Raw genomic sequence first — 19,716 nt, forward strand, 5'->3', positions numbered from 1 at the left:
CCATTTCGAGCATGGCCGTTGATCATTACCAACGTCGCCTCCCTGGCACGTGAAAAGACATTCGAGCGAGATCGTTGCCAGTGCCGATGGACTGGCTCCTGTGCAGGTGGCACGTAAAACACACCATTTTGAGCGTGGCCGTCGCCAGTTCCGCCTTACTGGCCCTCGTGCCGGTGGCACTTAAAACGCCCACTACACACTCAGTTGGCGTTAGGAACGGCATCCAGCTGTAGAAACTCTGCCAAATCAGATTGGAGCCTGATGTCGCCTCCTGGTCCACCAGTCCTCAGTCAAATCGTCAAACCCATGCTAGCATGGAAAGCGGACGTAAAACAATGATGATGAGAGAACGGGAGCACCGTGAAATAAAGTGCCTTGCTCAAGGACACAACACATCACGGGGAATCTAACTCACGAACTTATGATAGTGAGCAGAATACTCTAATCACTAAGTCACGCACCTTCACTCTAGTTGCAAACAATCACAGAGGTGGAAGAAAGGATATAAATTTGTTCAACATAATTTCTCACATATATATATATATATATATATATATATATATATATATATATATATATATATAAGGAATTATGCTACATGATTCCAGGTTTAGTGCCACAGTGTGACACCTTGGGGGCAAATGTCTTCTACTATGGCCTCAGGCCAAGGAAAGCCTTGAGTATATTTGGTAGATGGAAACTGAAAGAAGCCTGTTGTGCACATGTGTGTGTGTGTGTGTGTGTGTGTGTGTGTGTGTGTGTGTGTGTGTGTGTCTATGTCTTCCACCATCAATTGACAACTAGTGTTGATGTGTTTGCATCCCTGTAACTTAGCAGTTTAGCAAAAAGAGGCTGAGAAAATAAGTATTGAGTCATCCCATAAATAATGCGGTTTTTTTTATACTTCTTTTATTTTTCAATGTCCGGCAAATATGGTGGGTGGGGCATCATTTCCCATTCAAACTGCTCCAGCCTTTGGAATGTCATCCTCGCTGTATGTGGCCGAGCATTATCCTAATGGAAGAACACCTTTTGTCTTGAAACCAAAGATGGTCGTTTTCCTTCTATTGCTGACTTAAGCCACTCAAGCTGCTTGTTATGTTTCCCTCGGACTGACTCGCAGAGATAACATAACGAGTTATACAATTTAATTATTACATTTATTGTTCAATTACATACAAAGAACGCACTCACCCAATGTTCGTTATGAATAAACAAAAGTCATGTCCGCCATATATATATCAATGACCTTTTACTACGACAGTCCCACAAGACAACAACAATGAAACAATGAACTCAGACGAACCACATGACACACGGAACGTCAGACGAATTACATATCTAACAGTCCATATAACACTGCTTGCAGTAGATCTCCTTTGTTATCATTAGGTTTGGGTTTAAAAGTTCAAAGTAGACTAAACCTTTCATATCCCACCAAACAGATAACAACACCTTATGTAGGTGAAGACCTTCTTTAGCCTGGGGTGCTGGTGTTTCTCCTTTCCTTATCCAATGTCTTTGGCATTTGACATTTTTATAGAGAACCCATTTCTCGTCACCAGTCACTATTCAGTCCAAAAAAAGGTTCATTCATGAAATCTGACATCAAAGAAGAGCACACATTCATTCACTCTCTGCACACAATTAGACTCAGAAAGTTTGTGAGAAACCCATTCACCCAAATTACTGACTCTTTTGACAGCACACAGGTGTCGATGAATGGTTGAATGACCAAATCCAAGCTTCTCTGCCAGTTCTTTAACAGTTACGATGGGATTTTGTTCCACCTGGGTTTGCAGGAGACCCATGTCAAGCTCTACAGATCTACCAGGACAAGACTCATCTTCTCAGCTGTAGTTTCCGGCTCAGAATTTCTGGAACCGCCGTTGACACTGGCTTACACTTATTGTCCAATCCCCATATTCGTTCCAGTGCTTTACATTCTGAGTACAAATGCTGCCATTGGCCTGTTTAACTCCACCACTTGGCACCTTTGATGCCTTTAGAAGAGTTTGTTCTGTTGTGAGCTTTCAGACCAGATTTCCTTGCACTTTCTGTTGCATTGTTGCCTTTATTGAACTCATAAAGCAAAATATGCCGAATATGCTACTTTTGTCATTTCCATCATAGCTTTGAAAAAATTACTGTTAAAATCGAACTGCACTCTTCAAAACTAGCACTAAGAATAAATACAAGGTAAAATTACTACCTGCTTTTATAGCAAGTTGATGCAAGTAGTTTATCCCGTCCCCCTCCAACTTTTAGTTCTGCAATTGAAAAAGAACGCATTATATGTGGAATGAGCCAATACCAGGCTTAAAATTAAAATAAGTACCGGAGGAGGGTCATTCAACTAAAATACTTCAAGGCAGTGCCCCAGCATGGGTGCAGTCTGATGACTGAAACAATTACAAGATATGTATTGAGAGGCAAGGTTCTGGATATCGGTTGAATATCGCCTTTCTCCCATTGTTTTCTTATTCTTCGTGTTGCCAAGGCTCCAGTAGTCGAGTAAAGAAGTATTAGGCAAAACGCAGGTTCTCCATTAGTTTTTATTTACAATATATACACAGGTGTGGTATGTTGCTCTTTTGCAGCCATCTCATGCGGTATGAATTCATCATTCTCCATTACATGGGCTATTGCCTCAGGAGATGCGACAAGCGGACTAGCCTAGAGGTTTAGCCAGTGGGTTGCAGCGGGAAAAGTGAGATCGAACCTCGAGGTTTCTTTCCTTTTAAAGTTTTGCCATCACAAGCCTCGTTGTGAGCTCGCGCATGGCAAATGGATGCAGGTGAGGTCTCGTTCCAGTCTCGGAGATGGCAATGGCTGCCGCAAGATCTCATTCAATATGGCACTGACTGCTTGTGCCGCTACAGATACATACAACAGGTTTTGATCAGCCTGGGATATAGTTGAAGATGGCAGCACAAAGTACTGTGCAGAAGGGCTGAAACCAAAACCAGGTGGTTGTAATGCAAAGTTCTTATCCATACAGCCATGTCTGAGTCTATGGATATGATCTGTTCCTTTTCTTTTCTTTTTTTTTTATTTTGACTTCAATATAAGAGATGTAGCAAAGTTAACAGGATTTGAATTCACAAATTATTAGTCCTATATATAAACTACTGTTACAAACTGATCCATCCTTCCTACTTTTACGCACACAAGGTTTCTCAACACTGATAATAACTAGAAACTTACATGGAATAAAGGTTAAGTTCAATATCTTTGTTCTCAAGGGACAGTTGTTCAGGAGTCGTTCCATTCTGTAATTGGTGGTAAGTATCATCCAGTCTTTTGCAGGTTTCAATTAGTTTAACTTTCTCAGCAGTAAACTGAGTGCATTTCCTGTAAAGAGAACCAGCCAGCATCAATAAATTAAAAGCAATCAATAATTCATAATTAAACCATGTCACATTAAATAGTTTTGTTAAATCCAAATAGAATAACAGCAAGGTTTCTTTTGACAAAACTGAAACTGAGCAAATCTAGCGTACTGGATTTGGGACTCATTCTCCCATATTTAACCTTTTTGACATGTTGGGATTCACTACAACTATAGTCACCATCACCAGCAGCATTAAGAAAATATCTCTTAAGAGTTTCGTTAACCTTAAAAATTAGTAAATAAGATATCTGGAGCATTCAGAGATGTATAGTTTCTTATATTTTATATAAAAGAGTGAACTAAATGCCTGGGATTATTTTTCTTGTAGAAGCAACAATGATGTTGTTAAGTAGCCACAATCAGTTCTATATATAAATCTATATTGCTGTTCAATCCGTTGAAGCAGCCCACAGTTCTTGACTTCCAGATACGTAAATATCAGGTGTCCAAGATCAGTGGAGTTAGTTACATTCATTGCATGATTGTTATTTAAGCTACAGGTATATCATCTTAATATTTCAGATTTATGCGTATACAGACACAGCTGAGTGATTAAGAAATTTGTTTCACGATCATGAGGTCCTAGATTCAATCCCACTGCATGGTATCTTGGGCAAGTATCTTTACCATGACCTCAGGTAGTGAAATTGGGAAGCCAGAAACTGCATGTAAGCTCATGAGATAGATTGCATCTGCAGTTTAAAAGTCCAGCCTTGTCATATCACACTGACTTAGCTTAGGAATTATGTCATATGTCTGTGGTATACTCATTCACTTACATGTTGATTTGACAAATTTAACATTCAGTTAAGCAAACAACTGAATGCTCATCCTTAAAACCAATGGAGGAAATAATCTATCATCTTTATGATAGACTTGTTCTTACAGTTATTACTTTAAAGATAGTATAGGGGTCTATGTAGAGATTTTTACTGCAACAACATACAGGTTGATTAACTACATAAACAGTTCCTCTCACTGGCTGCTGGTCTGAGAAAGAGAGGGTTAGGTTTTTTTTTAAAGTCATTGTCCATGACTCTTTACAGATGATCCTGACACTAGTGAGGAGAAAGTTATCCTTAAACAAGAGACCTGGTCTGAAAGCTCGCAACAGAGTAGACTCTTTTAAAGACATCAAAGGTGCCAAGTGGTGGAGTTAAACTGACCAATGGCAGCATTTGAACTCAAAATGCAAAGCAATGGAACAAATACTGCAAGGCATCCAGTCCAACATTCTTATTGTCCCATCAATCCACCATCCAGGATTAATACCTATTTTTTTCTTTTTTTTTAATCTCCTCTGAAAAGATGAAAGGTAAAGTAGACCTTGATGTGATTTGAACATAGCATATATTCAAAACAAATACCACAAGGCATCCTACTTGATATAATAACTTCAATTCATTGCCCTAATTAACAGCTTTGTATTTCTACTCTAATTTTGGTATGGTCTTAAAGCATTTTGCAGAATTGTATGAGAATTGTATGCATTTGGGGAGCAACAAGTCTGTCATCAGTAATCAATTGGCTGTACAGAAATCATAATTGCTGATTCAGTTTCTGACAATAAATAATCAAATCAAACATCTTTTGTATATATGACTATCATTTCCTCAAACAAACACAAACCCTATTCTTTTACAGCACAAACTCCAAGTCCACTTGTTGGTTCTGCTACAATAACTATAAAAAAAACCTTGAAATATATTAACCCTTTCGTTACTAACCCGGCCATAGCCAGCCGAAAAATTTTTTGGTTCATAAAACTAACCTGGCCGTAGCCGGCCGAACATACCCATTGTTATTTAAATGTATATTTGAACCCAAATCTCGTTAGTACATTCGTTAAAACACCTGATTTCACTTTGCAAACAGTTGAGTTATTGTCTCCGACATTGTTTGGCGTGATATTTGAACTCAGTGAATTTTGGAAGATTTTTTTGCACATTTTTTGCGGCGTTAATTTTTTTAAACTTTGAAGATGGAGAGGAGTTTCATGCTATCAAGCAGTGATTCCAAATTTGAAGGTTTTTCAACAGAAGATATGGAGATATCGAAGAAAAGAATGAATGAGCTACAAAAGCACGTGGTGAACGATAATGAATCGGATATTTCTGTATCCGAAACGGAAAGCAGCGACGGCAACAGCGAGGATGATTTTACACCAGAAAAAGATTTTAAAAATATTTTTATTAACAATTTTTCTGAGGAAACAGGGTCTACCCATAGTCTTTCTCAGGAAGCGAAACCTTTAGACTTCTTTTTCATGCTTGTTTGAAATGATTACTGCGGAAACAAACCGTTACGCACAATGTAAACAAACCGGAAAAAAAAAGATAGCTTGTGGTTTCCTGCAACTGTAGATGAAATACGGGCATTTTTTGCCATAAATATTATTATGGGTATTAGATAGTTACCCAGAATAACAAATTACTGGAGCGATCAGGAACCTTTTGGTGATGAATATATTTCCAGTATTATGAACGAGTATTTACATGTGAGAGATACTAGCAACCCCCCCCCCCCCCCCAGTACGTAAGGAGAACTTTGAGACAAAAATTATTCAATAGAATTGATTAAGAACCCTTTCTTTAATTATGTTCCAAATATCACATTAATATGTTGATAAATAAAAAAGTTACAGGTGTTTAATGAGACTAATCTAAATTCATGATTATTTTAGAATTTAATTGAAACTCATGAGGGGTGTATTTTGGTCAGAAATATAATAACCAAAGGGTTAAGACAGGCTGGACAATAAACCAGATATAACATACCCAGACTGATAACACCAACAGGAAATAAACATTGCATGAGATGGGATGTGTGTGGCATGGTCCCAGCCTAGATAAAAGCATGACATATGCAATGTACTAGAACAAAGTTTATGCGATTATATTTGTTCTTTTGAATTACTATTTATAAGACAATACACTCAACTTGACATTATATTTAGTATATCCTTATTATCAATAAACTTTTTTGTAACACAATCTCTGAAAAAATTTATCTTCACCATCCAAAATAGATACTTACAAAGAAAGTATGTCTTCCGCTTTTTTTATGGATTCAGCTTCTACAAAAGTAAAAAAGCCATAAAATAGATTATTAATCAACTATATATCACAGAAATATCAGCAAATATGTGTGCACTATAAGTGCATTTTCTGTTATGTTTTCTTAATACACTATTTTGAGAGCACTGACTTATGAGGCATAATGTTCACGAGGAGTGTAAACACATCAACATCATATATTGCTCAATTTCATGTAAGAAATAGAAACGACAACTTTCACTCACACACTGTGTGTTTGAGGCTTACTTAGCAACCATATGGTTTTAGGTTCAATCCCACTGTAGAGCACCTTGGGCACCTTCCACAACAGCTAAGGACAACACAAAACCTATGTGGATTTAGAAGATGGAAGCTAAAAGAAGCCTGTTTGTGAACGTGCGTGCACGCTTGCTTATATTTGCATTTTAGCATGAAAAGTAAACACTGCTTGTACATCAGTAATTTACATAACAGAATTAACAATTGGAAATGTGTCTGGTGCACTGACAAATGAATCTACAATAAGCCAAAAAACTATTTTAATCCAATCCACTATGCTTATGTTCTTGTAACAACACCTTCCCAAATATTTGGGTAGTAGATGCGCTTGATGCCAATGTCATGTCATTGGCACCCATACCAGTGGCATGTAAAAGACACCCACTACACTCTCAGAGTGGTTGGTGTTAGGAAGGGCATCCAGCCATAGAAACCTTGCCAAATCAGATTGGAACCTGGTGCAGCCCCACTGGCTTATCAGTTTTCAGTCAAACCGTCCAACCCATGCCAGCATGGAAATCGGACGTTAAATGATGATGATGTAACAACACATATTCTAATACAAACACCTAGCCCTCTAAGTGCTAATAGAGTATTCTTTTACAGTAATTTAGGCAAGGTCTCTGTTCTGAGGAATAACTTCTCATCAGTTTTAGTGCCCTTGAACACTGCTGCCCTTCTTTGACTTATCATCATCATTTTAACATGCTTTTCACAGTGGGTCTCCATGGTTCTTTTTTTATTGGGAGCCCTTGTCCTCATACATTGTCTCCCATATATTTCACCTAGGCATGGTTTCTACAACTAGATACCTTTCCTGTCTCCAACCTCTTTACAAAAGTGTATCAGGTGCATTTCATCATGTTACTAGGAATAGAAAGGCTGTCATAACCTTGGCCTCACTAAGTCATGTAAAAACAGTTAAAAAAATTGGAATGGTTTCGTAGAAAGTCTTCAATTATTCAGGAAGAGGAGTCCTGAAGCGGAAGCCTAGTGTTTGAGATGTAAATTTAGCAATGATTGTGCAATACTAGTCATTAAAGTTTCCAGAGAATTATACTGATTACACTCACACAATGTAACACACCTCACTTTGCAAAAGAAATCATTTCTATTACATTACTTACCGTCCAGATATTTTCTACCTTCCTTGTAACATTTTATTTGAGCTTCAGAATATTCACTTTTAGAATTCAACAGTTCAATTTTTTCCTCAAAATCTTTCAATACTTTAAGAGAGCAAAAGCAGAAAAAGATCTTCAAAATATGATAATGTATTAATACAATTTTATTCAACTTTTAATTTCGACATCTTAATATCTAATAGCTGATGATATATCAGAAGCACTTTTTTTTTTTCCTAAAAAAATCTTGCAAAAATCTCTCCAAGTCTTATATGCAATGTTGAACTTATATTACATGCTTTAATGCACTAAAAAATATTCACCTGAATATATGCTGCATGTAATATGCCCGTGTCTTTTATGCCATCAAATATGATAATAGCAATTTCCTTTTATACTATTTTCTTCAAATGTTAGGTAACATTTTCATGATATACAATTATTCACAAAGCCATTATTGGTTCTAGGTGTGTATAGAGCACATACCAAATGCAATACTATGGCAAATTATCTTCGGTTGCAACAATAAACTGAGATAAAATGTAAACTCAAAGCCCTGCTTAACATGTTTTCCATTTTTTCTATAATTCTTTCTTTAGCATAAGGCAGCAAGCTGGCAGAATCATTAGCACATCAGATAAAATGCATAGCGGCATTTCTTCTAGTTCTTTACACTCTGAGTTCAAATCTTGCCAGGGTCAACTTAGCCTTTCATTCCTTCAAGACTAATAAAATAAAATACCAGTTAAGTAGTGAGGTTGATGCCATTAACTTGCACCTTCTCCTCAAAATTGCTGACTTTGAACTCTGCAACAGACCAGTGTCCCATTCAGGGAAAATGTTGGGATCTCAATCACATGGAAACCCAGGTAACTGGTTTTATGAGGCTTGAGAGAAAAAAAAAATATTATTTAGCATAGTGTAATTTTTTATAAGGATTTCAATGAAAAAAATTCTTTTGAAAAATAAATGTTTATACCATTATCCAAACTATCTATTTGTTGGTCCAATTTTGAAGTAATGTCCACTATTTGAGAATTAGCTTTTTCCATCTGTTTCAATTTATCCTGAGGGAAGAGAAAATAAGGAATAAATAATCAATAATCCTTTCTTAACTAGAGTTAACCATTAAGATAACGACTCATTCTTCACACTATGGGTTTAATTTTAATTAAAATTTTTTGGTTCACTAGACTAAATCTATTAGTGCCCACACTACTAATTAGTTTTCAAGCAGCAGGTATCCCACCCCTTACAATCATTCTTTTAAATTATGTCATTTGATATTCATTTGTAAAAAATCCTATATATTTCTCAAGTCAACTTAAATCTGCAGTAAGTCATACAATGCTTAGCTGATGAGATGTAACAAGATCGAAACACATCCAAAGTTGTTACACGATGAGTCAAAGATGAGACACTCTCTACTGCATTCTACCAAACGTATGTCTTACCATCAGCTCATGGTACATTCTACCCCCCACTTCATTATCATCACATATCTTCCTGTATTTAAGTACCTTTAACAGTCTAGCACTTTCTCATCAATTAACATTTCACATACAACAGATTATATTCAGTTCAATTTTCTTCAATTACTTGATCCCACTGCATGGTACTTTGAGTACGCATCTTCTATCATAATCTTGGGATGACCAAAGAATTATGAGTAAAACTTGGTTGACTGTATGAAAGCCAGTCAGAGGGACCATTTCCGTTTTTGGATAGTAATCATGTTTACTATCATGATCCAGCCTCAGTTGCCTTTAGCAGAGTACACTTTATTGCGAGCATTCAAAATGTACTTTGTTTGAGGGTAACTTCCTTTCCTCCAAATACCAGAGTAGAAGATTCTTTAAACATCATAGGCACTGCCCTTACTCGACTGACTAAATTTACCATTCACCTTTTACTCGCTTCAGTCATTGGTCTGCAAGGGTTTTAGAGGAACTGCTGAGTTACAGGGATGTAAACAAGCCAACATCAGTTGTCACACAGGACGGAGAAGGAACAAACACAAAGAAACACGCACACACATTTGTAGACATCATGCTTACACACAGTTTCTCTCTCTACCAACAAAATTCACTCACACAGCATTAGTTGGTTTGGGGTTACAGTAGAACTTGTTCAAGGTGCTGCCCAGTAGGACTGAGCCCAAAACCAAGTGGTTGCTAAGCAAGCTTGTTAACCTCACAGCCACATGTTCAAATCCTATTAAAATAGCATATTCTTAAGAACGGTATTTTATTTGCTTCAATGTATCAAAACTTGATAAGAGTTTATAACATGTCCAACTTACTGTGTAGGCTGAAGTCAAGTCATTAAAGTATTCAATTTTTTTCTGCTTCATTTTCTTGTCAGTTCTTTGCTTACAAATTTTGAAATCAGCCAAAAGTTGCTTCTTTATATCTTCTTTCTACAATTAAAAATAAAATATATTCGATTATATCATAAGCAAAAAAAACTGCAGGTAAAAGGTATGACGATGAATATTAGAAAAATAATGATGATGACTGCAAGTTCTGAGGCATGTGGTGAGGTGCAAAGAACAATGAAGTGTGCATGTGCAGTGTACAAGAAATGTGTTGGAATGAACTCCATTACATGTACAGTTTGCATTGGGTGGGTACATTAAAACATAGTGGTGTGAAAGGTTATTAATAAATAAATACCGTTTGGGAAGATGAATGAAAAAGCATACTGAAAACTTCAAAACGTACTGAACTTGTCTTTTCCCTTTCTTCTAAAACATTTCTGAAACCATAGAGAAGCTCTGGATCTTTAAACTGTTTCATAAGTCTAAAAAATAATAAATATTCCTAAGATTAAACAGAATTGTACATTAAATTTTGTAAATATTTTTGAAGAAATATTTGGTTTTTCAATTTAAGCGTGTATGTTGCACTTTAAATGACAATGAGTATGCAAACACTGCTACAATTAGTGTTTGCTTTTCTATATGAATGAAGAATTACATCCTTAACCCTTTAGCAGTCAAACTAGCCATATCCAGCCTAAGTATTCTGTGTTATGTTCAAACCAGCCAGATGCAACCTCTCACACCTACCCTACATGTCCTTCTAAAAATAAGCTATCACATCATGAAAATCTCAAAGCTGCAAGAAGATGCATGATTAATTCAAAACAATGTGAATAAATAAGTGCTGTTGACAGAATAATCTGAAAAATAAAGGGTTAATCAAAATAACTATGAATCTACCTTGGAAAACACAGCCAGAAAGGCTTTCTTAAACTGTTTGATATTGAAGTATTTGCTGATTAAAAGATTACAATGTTTTGGTCACCTGTTTTGCACACACAAATGCATATACAATTACATCCAAAGACATGTTCACACTCAAGCACAAACATGCAGACACACATGCACAGGCACATACACACACTTGATCAAAAGTACATACAGAAATCTGAACCATGAAATGATTTCATACTACAGACAAAAACAAACAATATCTAATATCCATCCACCCATTTTTACTGCACAGCTTTTTGGGAGGTCATGAAGGTAGAGTCCTTGGGCACCCTCTCCATATGATTCTATTGTCATTATAAATTTCCTGCTGAATTCACAAGCATAACCAGCTAGGACTGTGAATGTTATCCAACCAACTCGTTTTTGGTCTACCTCTTGATGATCTGCTAGTGGGCTTGCCTTGAAGAATCCATTTTGGGATTCTTTCCTGCAACATTTTAATCACATGCCCATAGTGCCAAAGTTGTGATCACTCAATGCAGAGAAATAGTAGCAGTATCTGGAAAGACTCCATGATCTCCAAGATATGCACTCTGTTGAATAACATCACTCCAGAAATTCTTCACAGGAACCCCATTTCATTCTGTTGACTTCCTGATTGTACTTTATCAGTCATTATCCAACATTCATGACAAATAGTAAGGATAAGCACAGAAACCAAATTGAAGATAGCAAGTTTGTCTATTTGACCAATCTCTTCTTCTGATGAAGATAGAATGCTGAAGTTGGCACAATACTATACCACACCTGCAATTTTAAATACAAAGTTATAGAAAAAAAAAATCACCTTTCTCCATCAGATTTCAACTGTTCATGACTTTTCAAGATACATTGATATTCAGGATGAAGTCTGCAAACTAACTCCATTTTTTCTTCAATGGTTTGAGGCTCAGTAACCTAAATAAGAAAGATTAAAATGAAATGTTTAAATGAAAGAGCTGTATTTTCTTATCACAAAAATAAAATGTTAAAAAACTAAAAAAGAAATAAAAATTTTATGTTCACCAAAAAGATTTTTCTTAAATAGCTTTCTAAAAATATTGTTAAAGTCCAATCAAAAAAATAATCCAGTAATTCTATAGAAAAAGAAGCAAAAATATTTTCCTTAAAAACACAATATTAGCCACAGTCCATAAAATTTTTAACTCTTTTATTAACCCTATTTCTGTTGAAATAGGCAGTTTTGTTTCAATTCATTTTGAAAATAGTGAAGAGTTTATCAAAATAACTTTGCCCTTATTAAGCTGGTATTTGGAATATTTTGATGCAAGATTTAATATACATCCCTTTCAAAGGGGAAATTTATATCATATGCCAGCCCTGCTGGACTGGCTCCTGTGCAGGTGGCACATAAAATACACCATTTCAAGCGTGGCCGTTGCCAGTACCCCCTGACTGGCCTTTGTGCCGGTGGCACGTAAAAGCACCCACTACACACTCTGAGTGGTTGGCGTTAGGAAGGGCATCCAGCTGTAGAAATTCTGCCAAATCAGATTGGAGCCTGGTGTAACCATCTGGTTTCACCAGTCCTCAGTCAAATCGTCCAACCCATGCTAGCATGGAAAGCGGATGTTAAACGATGATGATAATGAGAACCAGGGACAATCCTAAATGGGAAGGGTTTTTTTTTCCATCTTTAATCATCATCATCGTTTAACGTCCGCTTTCCATGCTAGCATGGGTTTGACGATTTGACTGAGGACTGGTGAAACCGGATGGCAACACCAGGCTCCAATCCAATTTGGCAGAGTTTCTACAGCTGGATGCCCTTCCTAACACCAACCACTCAGAGAGTGTAGTGGGTGCTTTTACGTGTCACCCGCACGAGGGCCAGTCAGGCGGTACTGGCAACACCCACACTCAAAATGGTGTCTTTTATGTGCCACCCGCACAAGAGCCAGTCCAGGGGCACTGGCAACGATCTCGCTCGAAAATCCTATGAAGGCCAGTCATGCGGTACTGGCAACGGCCACGATCAAAATGGTGCATCCCATGCGCCACCCGCACAAGAGCCAGTCCAGGGGCACTGGCAACAATCTTACTTGGCTTGCCGGGTCTTCTCTCGCACAGCACATTTCCAAAGGTCTCGGTCAGTAGTCATCGCCTCGGTGAGGCCCAATGTTCGAAGGTCTTGCCTAACCACCTCAGCCCAGGTCTTCCTGGGCCTACCTCTTCCACGGGTTCCCTCAACTGTTAGGTTGTGGCACTTTTTCACGCAGCTATCCTCATCCATTCTCACCACATGTCCATACCAGCGCAATCATCTCTCTTGCACACCACAACTGACGCTTCTTATGTTCAGCTTTTCTCTCAAGATACTTACACTCTGAATGGTATGCACACTGACATTACACATCCAGCGGAGCATACTGGCTTCATTCCTTGCGAGCTTACGCATGTCCTCAGCAGTCACAGCTTTAATATGTTTGTCAATGCTACCATGAGTAAGCTGGTTGTAAAAAGTTTCCATATTTGTATGACATGCTGGAGCAGGTATTTTGCTCTGATCAAATGCCTTAAAAAATGCTGGTCTCTTTGGTACCTTTAACAAAATTTCCTCCAATTTGCAGGTAACTCAAATATATTGATGTGTAATGTCTTACTGCAACAACCCAGGATTTCTTTTCCTTCTATCCCACTCCACCTCAAACAAATGCCTTTCAAAAGTCCTTGCATTTGTTTTGGGTTCTTCTGATTAAGCCATAAAAATTTGTTTAATCCTTACAAAAGAAACTTACTTTTCAAGTGGATTCAATGTTCACTTTTCCATGTAAGCATGGAAAAGTGGACATTAAAACAATGATGGTGATGACAGCAAGAAATTAAAAGAGGTCATTAATTTCCACTTTCTAAATATTTTAAGCTGTTATGTAAAATAATATGCAAAGCCAGTAGTAAAAGTATGAAAATATACAAGTAACAAAAAATAGTTTACCACTGAAGCTTCATATATATTAGATTGCCGACACTCCAATGCAACATTCTCTAATCGATCAATACCAACCAGAAACAGAAGATCTTCAATTGTTTCAACTTCCATCTACAATAAAACATAGGTTTGATTAAAACTTTTTTAAAAACTAAATGAAGAAAATTATCCTAAATACTTAAATTTGAAATTCTTACACATCATTATAATATTCATATCTATTTTCCATGTTAGTATGAATTCTAGCTCTAGTCAGTTCTTGTTAAGAGTTATAGCCTCTTTAACATGGTTAAGAGACCACACTTGCTCATTTCATTATATAGAGATATTTAAGGCAGTGAGCCGGTTAAATTGTTAGCATACCGGACAAAATGCTTGGCTGCATTTTTTCCAACTCTTTACAGTCTGTTCAAATCCTGTCAAGGTCAACTTTGCCTTTTATCTTTTCAGAGTTGATAAAATAAAATAGCAGTTAAGTACCGGGGTTGAAGTAATTGACTGGACCCTTCCTTAAAATTGCTGTCCTTGTACCAAAATTTGAAAGAAATTATAAAGAAATGATGGGTGTTAGGAAGAGCATTTCCATCTGTGTATAAATCTACAAAGTCCCCAGAAATCAATAACTTATATAATTTAGTAAGTGCTTTATTCACTATATGTAGTGAAAATATACTTTTAAAATTCACAATTTATCACTGTATTCAAAGTGGAATCTTCAATTATGATTTTAGTAAATTCTCATATGAAGTTGTATATAATCAGGAACTTGTGTACATTATTAACACATGAAAAAGGCTGAATACAAGTAATTTGTGGAAGTAACAAGATGTGTGTGTATTTGTCTCTTTGTCTTGACATCATGTGATAGTTCAAACAAGTACCTTTGTCATACGAAAGGTGCTCCTTGTTTCCAGTCTTCTGAGAAAACATATCAGGCCACGGGGGAAATATTATGTTGCTCCAAAATAAGTGGGGTCAGTGACAGGATGGGCATCAGGCTCTAGAAGAACTGCCTCATCAAATTCTGTCTGATTCACGCAAGTGAAAAAGTGGACATTATAACAAAGATGATACATGCTTTGTATTTATAGCTACAGTTGAAGTAAAACACATTTTTCTACAAACACTCTTAGATTACACCAAAATATTAATTTCATGAATTAATATAGATAACAGTAGAGGAAAATTTTGTCTTTCTGCTAACATTTGTTTATCTTTGAGGTTCGACTGATGTAAATGTACACACACACAATAACATAAAAAGAATAAAACACAGAAGCTCCATAAACTTATCATAAGTCTCAATTAAGAGAGGAAACAAGAACTTCTGCTCACATTTAATTTTCTGCATCGGCAGGAGAACTGGATTGATGGGCCACACTTTCACGGTCCATATTTATACTGAAAATCAAGATTGAGCAAGTATTTGCTCTACAACTGAAGTTCATGATTTGGTTAACTTTTTTTCAACCCCATGTCCTGGTTTAATGGAATTCATCCCAGTCAAAGGTGACAGTAACTGTGTCTGGCAAAAATTACAAGTTTTATGCCTTGAAGGATTATCTCAACATAGTAAGCCAAAATATTTCTTAAGTATACAGTGGTTCTGCTGATTACAAAAACATTCTATCTACTCATGATACCTTTTTACAGCTTAGTAAACGGAGTAAGAAAGAGTTCGGTATATTGGTCAACATATAGACCAAAGTACAAACCTTTCAGCTTGTAAGTCAAAAAACTGTCACTGTAACCTGTTATGGCTCTTGATCTTGGCAATAATTTTGACATAAGATGTGCTGAACATTGATAAAAGTCATTTTCATAATAAAGCATGTTCAAACCTGAAAATAATACTTACTAAAGACAAAGGCTTTTCCAAATGGGGAAAGTGCATGTTCATTAAAAGACGACTGCATAATGTCGAGTCTGAGATATTATTCAATGTGGAAATGCTGTTTTTAATATCTGTTATACTTCTATCAGTCATCATGGAGCCAGATCTTGATGGTACTTGTGAATATGATTGTGGTTGTTTATTTTCCGGTGATAAATTCAAAGAATCTTCATGAGAAATATTTCCAATCAAAAAATCAGGTTTCTCATCCATAATATCAGACACATCTAAAATGATACAAAATATAGTTTATGAAATGATATAAAATAATAAGTTATATACTTTCTAGAGTATAGGACCATACATATTAACATACCTTTCAAAATAAATAGCAGAAACAGAGAATGAGCCTATCTTCACAGAATACCAGAGAGAAGAGACTAAAATTTCTATGAAAGGAAGAAATAAGAAACTTTTCTGTTTGAACTGCCTTTCCTAATTTTATTAAAACTTATACACACATAGTTTTCCATGTCAATTATGACGATTCTAATCATTTTATTGAGAAATTAATAATGAAACAAAAAAAACTTTAAATCTTAAAGATTGAAATTTTACCCAGTCAGATTTATCTATTCTCAACATCTCACCCATCAAACAGATGTTTACATAGCAACCATATTGAAGTTTAAGGTTTGTGTTTAATGTTTATGGTTAGTTATAAGTTTATAGTGCATCACAAAACTTCATTAATTTCCATCTTTAAAGGTTTTGTAACATCATCATTATTCATTTCTCAAAAAACAATCACAGTTTGTGATTTGTTGTAGTTGCATGTCAAAAGCAAAAACAAAAAAAAACCGATGCACTCCATAATATCACCACAGCAAGAGAGAGGATGGATCTGACTAGCTAAAATAATAAAAAAAAATTTCAGTACTTAAACATTTGTAACTGTTTGTTGTTAATTTCTCTCTCTAAAAAGCAATTGTGACTAGTACTTGGCATCAAAAACAAAATTTGTATAGAAATTTTGAAATTAAAGTAGAAACAATTAAAAAAAAAAGATAAAATTAATTTGTGGAATATTAGATTAAATCATTGACTTTAAAAGTATATATTAACATTCGATTAAAGCATTAAAATACTACAGTAATCTTCTACTTTAATACATTACTCCTATTTCAAAGAAAAAAATGGAGGCTATGGCTTCGGTTCCCGCAACGAGGAGGGAACCAGACTGCTGGAGTTCTGTGATGCAACCAATCTTATGGTCTGCAATACCAACTTCAGGAAACCTGCCAGTCACCTAGTCACCTACCGCTCCGGCAGACACTCTAGCCAAATCGACTACATCCTCGCCAGAAATAGGGAAAGAGGGCGGCTTATAAATGCCAAAACCTACCCTGGCGAAGAATGTACCCCACAACATAGATTAGTAGTTAGCGACTTTGGGATCAAGGCAAAATGGGTGCCCAGAATTAGACAGGCTTGGAGAAGAAGGGTGTGGAAGCTTAAAGACCCTGCAAACGGCCAGAGACTTAGAGACAAGTTACTTGAAGCATTTAACGAAATAGAAGGGGATATAGCATCATACAACGTGGAAGACAATTGGAGATTTCTGCGGGACAACCTGTTGAAAGCCACCGACCAGATTTGTGGGTGGTGTAAGGTCCCCTCCCAACCCAGAGTAACGTGGTGGTGGAACAAGGAGGTAGACAGGGCTATTAGACAAAAGAAACAAGCTTGGAAGGACTGGAAGAACGGTGGTAGCAGGGAATTGTACCAATGTGCCAGAAGGGAGGCTAGGCGACAGGTTTATTTAGCCAGAGGGGAAGCAGATAAGGAAAGATTTGCCAATGTTCTGCGCCGTGAGGACCAAAGACTCGAGGTATTTCGTGTTGCAAGACAGTGTAGGAGAGAGAATAGTGATGTTGTAGGAGAGAAATGTGTTCGCATGGATGATGGTACGCTTGCATTAAATGAGGATGCAAAGAAAGAGGTCTGGAGATGCCACTACGATAGATTGCTTAATAAAGAGAATGAATGGGAGAAAGAGAGCCTGCCTTATGTCGACCCAATAGAGGGACCAGCTATCCGAGTTGATAGTACCAGGGTAGATAAAGCAATTAAGAGTATGAAGACCGGGAAAGCCCCCGGCCCATCAGGAATCACTGCAGAGATGCTCAAAATATCTGGCAGTGTTGGCTATAGCCTAGTCACCCGTATTACGAACCAGGTGATACACGAAGGAGTCATACCCTATGACTGGTGTAGCAGCATCATAGTCAACTGCTACAAAGGTAAAGGGGACGCTTTAGATACAAATAATTACAGAGGCATCAAGCTGTTAGATCAGGTTATGAAAGTTACAGAGAGGGTCATAGCCCAACTAATTAGGGAGCAAATCAATTTAGATGAGATGCAGTTTGGGTTCGTGCCAGGTAAAAGCACTACTGATGCCTTATTTCTAGTGAGACAGTTGCAAGAGAAATACCTAGCCAAGGATAAACCTCTGTACCTGGCTTTCGTTGACATGGAGAAAGCCTTTGACAGGGTCCCCCGATCCCTTATCTGGTGGTCAATGAGGAAACTTGGGATAGAAGAATGGCTAGTGAGAGCTGTGCGAGCCATGTACAGAGATGCGGCCAGTAAGGTGAGGGTTGGAAATGAGTACAGCAATGAATTCCGGGTAGAGGTAGGGGTCCACCAAGGTTCCGTCCTCAGCCCCCTATTATTTACCATAGTCCTCCAGGCAATCACAGAGGAGTTCAAGACAGGTTGCCCCTGGGAGCTCCTCTATGCTGATGACCTTGCCCTAATTGCTGAGTCACTATCAGAACTAGAGGAGAAGTTTCAGGTGTGGAAGCAAGGTCTAGAATTGAAGGGCCTTAGAGTCAACCTAGCTAAAACCAAAATCCTAATAAGTAGGAAGGTAGATAAAACACAAACCCCTTCAGGTAGATGGCCCTGCTCAGTATGTAGAAAAGGAGTAGGTAGTAACTCTATAAGATGTACCCGGTGCAAGCTATGGACACATAAGAGGTGCAGCAACATCAAAGGCAGGTTAACTAGCAAGTTAGTTTTTGTTTGTGGCAGATGTTCAGGTGCAATAAAGACTGCAAACAAACGGGAAACAACTTCTATCTCATTCCAGGGTGAAAAACTAGAGGTAGTCGATAGCTTCCGCTATCTGGGCGACCAAGTTAGTAGTGGGGGTGGGTGCGCTGAAAGTGTAGCTGCTAGAATAAGAATAGCCTGGGCAAAGTTTAGAGAGCTCTTACCCCTGCTGGCGACAAAGGGACTCTCACTCAGAGTAAAAGGCAGACTGTATGACGCATGCGTACGAACAACCATGCTACATGGCAGTGAAACATGGGCTGTAACTGCTGAGGACATACGTAAGCTCGCAAGGAATGAAGCCAGTATGCTCCGTTGGATGTGTAATGTCAATGTGAATACCCGTCAGAGTGTAAGTATCTTGAGAGAAAAGCTGAACATTAGAAGCATCAGTTGTGGCGTGCAAGAGAGACGATTGCGCTGGTATGGACATGTGGTGAGAATGGAGGAGGATAGCTGCGTGAAAAAGTGCCACACCCTAACAGTTGAGGGAACCCGTGGAAGAGGTAGGCCCAGGAAGACCTGGGCTGAGGTGGTGAGGCAAGACCTTCGTACATTGGGCCTCACCGAGGCGATGACTACGGACCGAGACCTTTGGAAATGGGCTGTGCGTGAGAAGACCCGGCAAGCCAAGTAAGATCGTTGCCAGTGCCCCTGGACTGGTTCTTGTGCGGGTGGCACATGAGATGCACCATTTTGAGCG

At 37.6% G+C, this 19,716-nt stretch overlaps 1 protein-coding gene across 8 annotated transcripts in view; it reads right to left on the reverse strand.

Moving 5' to 3' along the window:
- The window catches only part of LOC106879520 (uncharacterized), a 52,813-nt gene that overhangs the window by 12,173 nt on the left and 20,924 nt on the right, over positions 1-19,716 (reverse strand). For all 8 annotated transcript variants that reach the window (XM_089346920.1, XM_014929142.3, XM_089346918.1 and 5 more), the window contains 9 exons: positions 15,918-16,180; positions 14,066-14,170; positions 11,918-12,027; positions 10,577-10,655; positions 10,156-10,272; positions 8,833-8,920; positions 7,857-7,958; positions 6,431-6,470; positions 3,208-3,354 (listed from right to left, as the gene is read on the reverse strand). In XM_089346920.1, coding sequence (XP_089203046.1) covers positions 3,208-3,354; positions 6,431-6,470; positions 7,857-7,958; positions 8,833-8,920; positions 10,156-10,272; positions 10,577-10,655; positions 11,918-12,027; positions 14,066-14,170; positions 15,918-16,180 — 1,051 coding nt within the window. The remainder of the gene's footprint in view (positions 1-3,207; positions 3,355-6,430; positions 6,471-7,856; positions 7,959-8,832; positions 8,921-10,155; positions 10,273-10,576; positions 10,656-11,917; positions 12,028-14,065; positions 14,171-15,917; positions 16,181-19,716) is intronic.

Source organism: Octopus bimaculoides, chromosome 2, assembly GCF_046866305.1.
Source record: "Octopus bimaculoides isolate indiv1 chromosome 2, ASM4686630v1, whole genome shotgun sequence".
Lineage (NCBI taxonomy): Eukaryota > Metazoa > Mollusca > Cephalopoda > Octopoda > Octopodidae > Octopus > Octopus bimaculoides.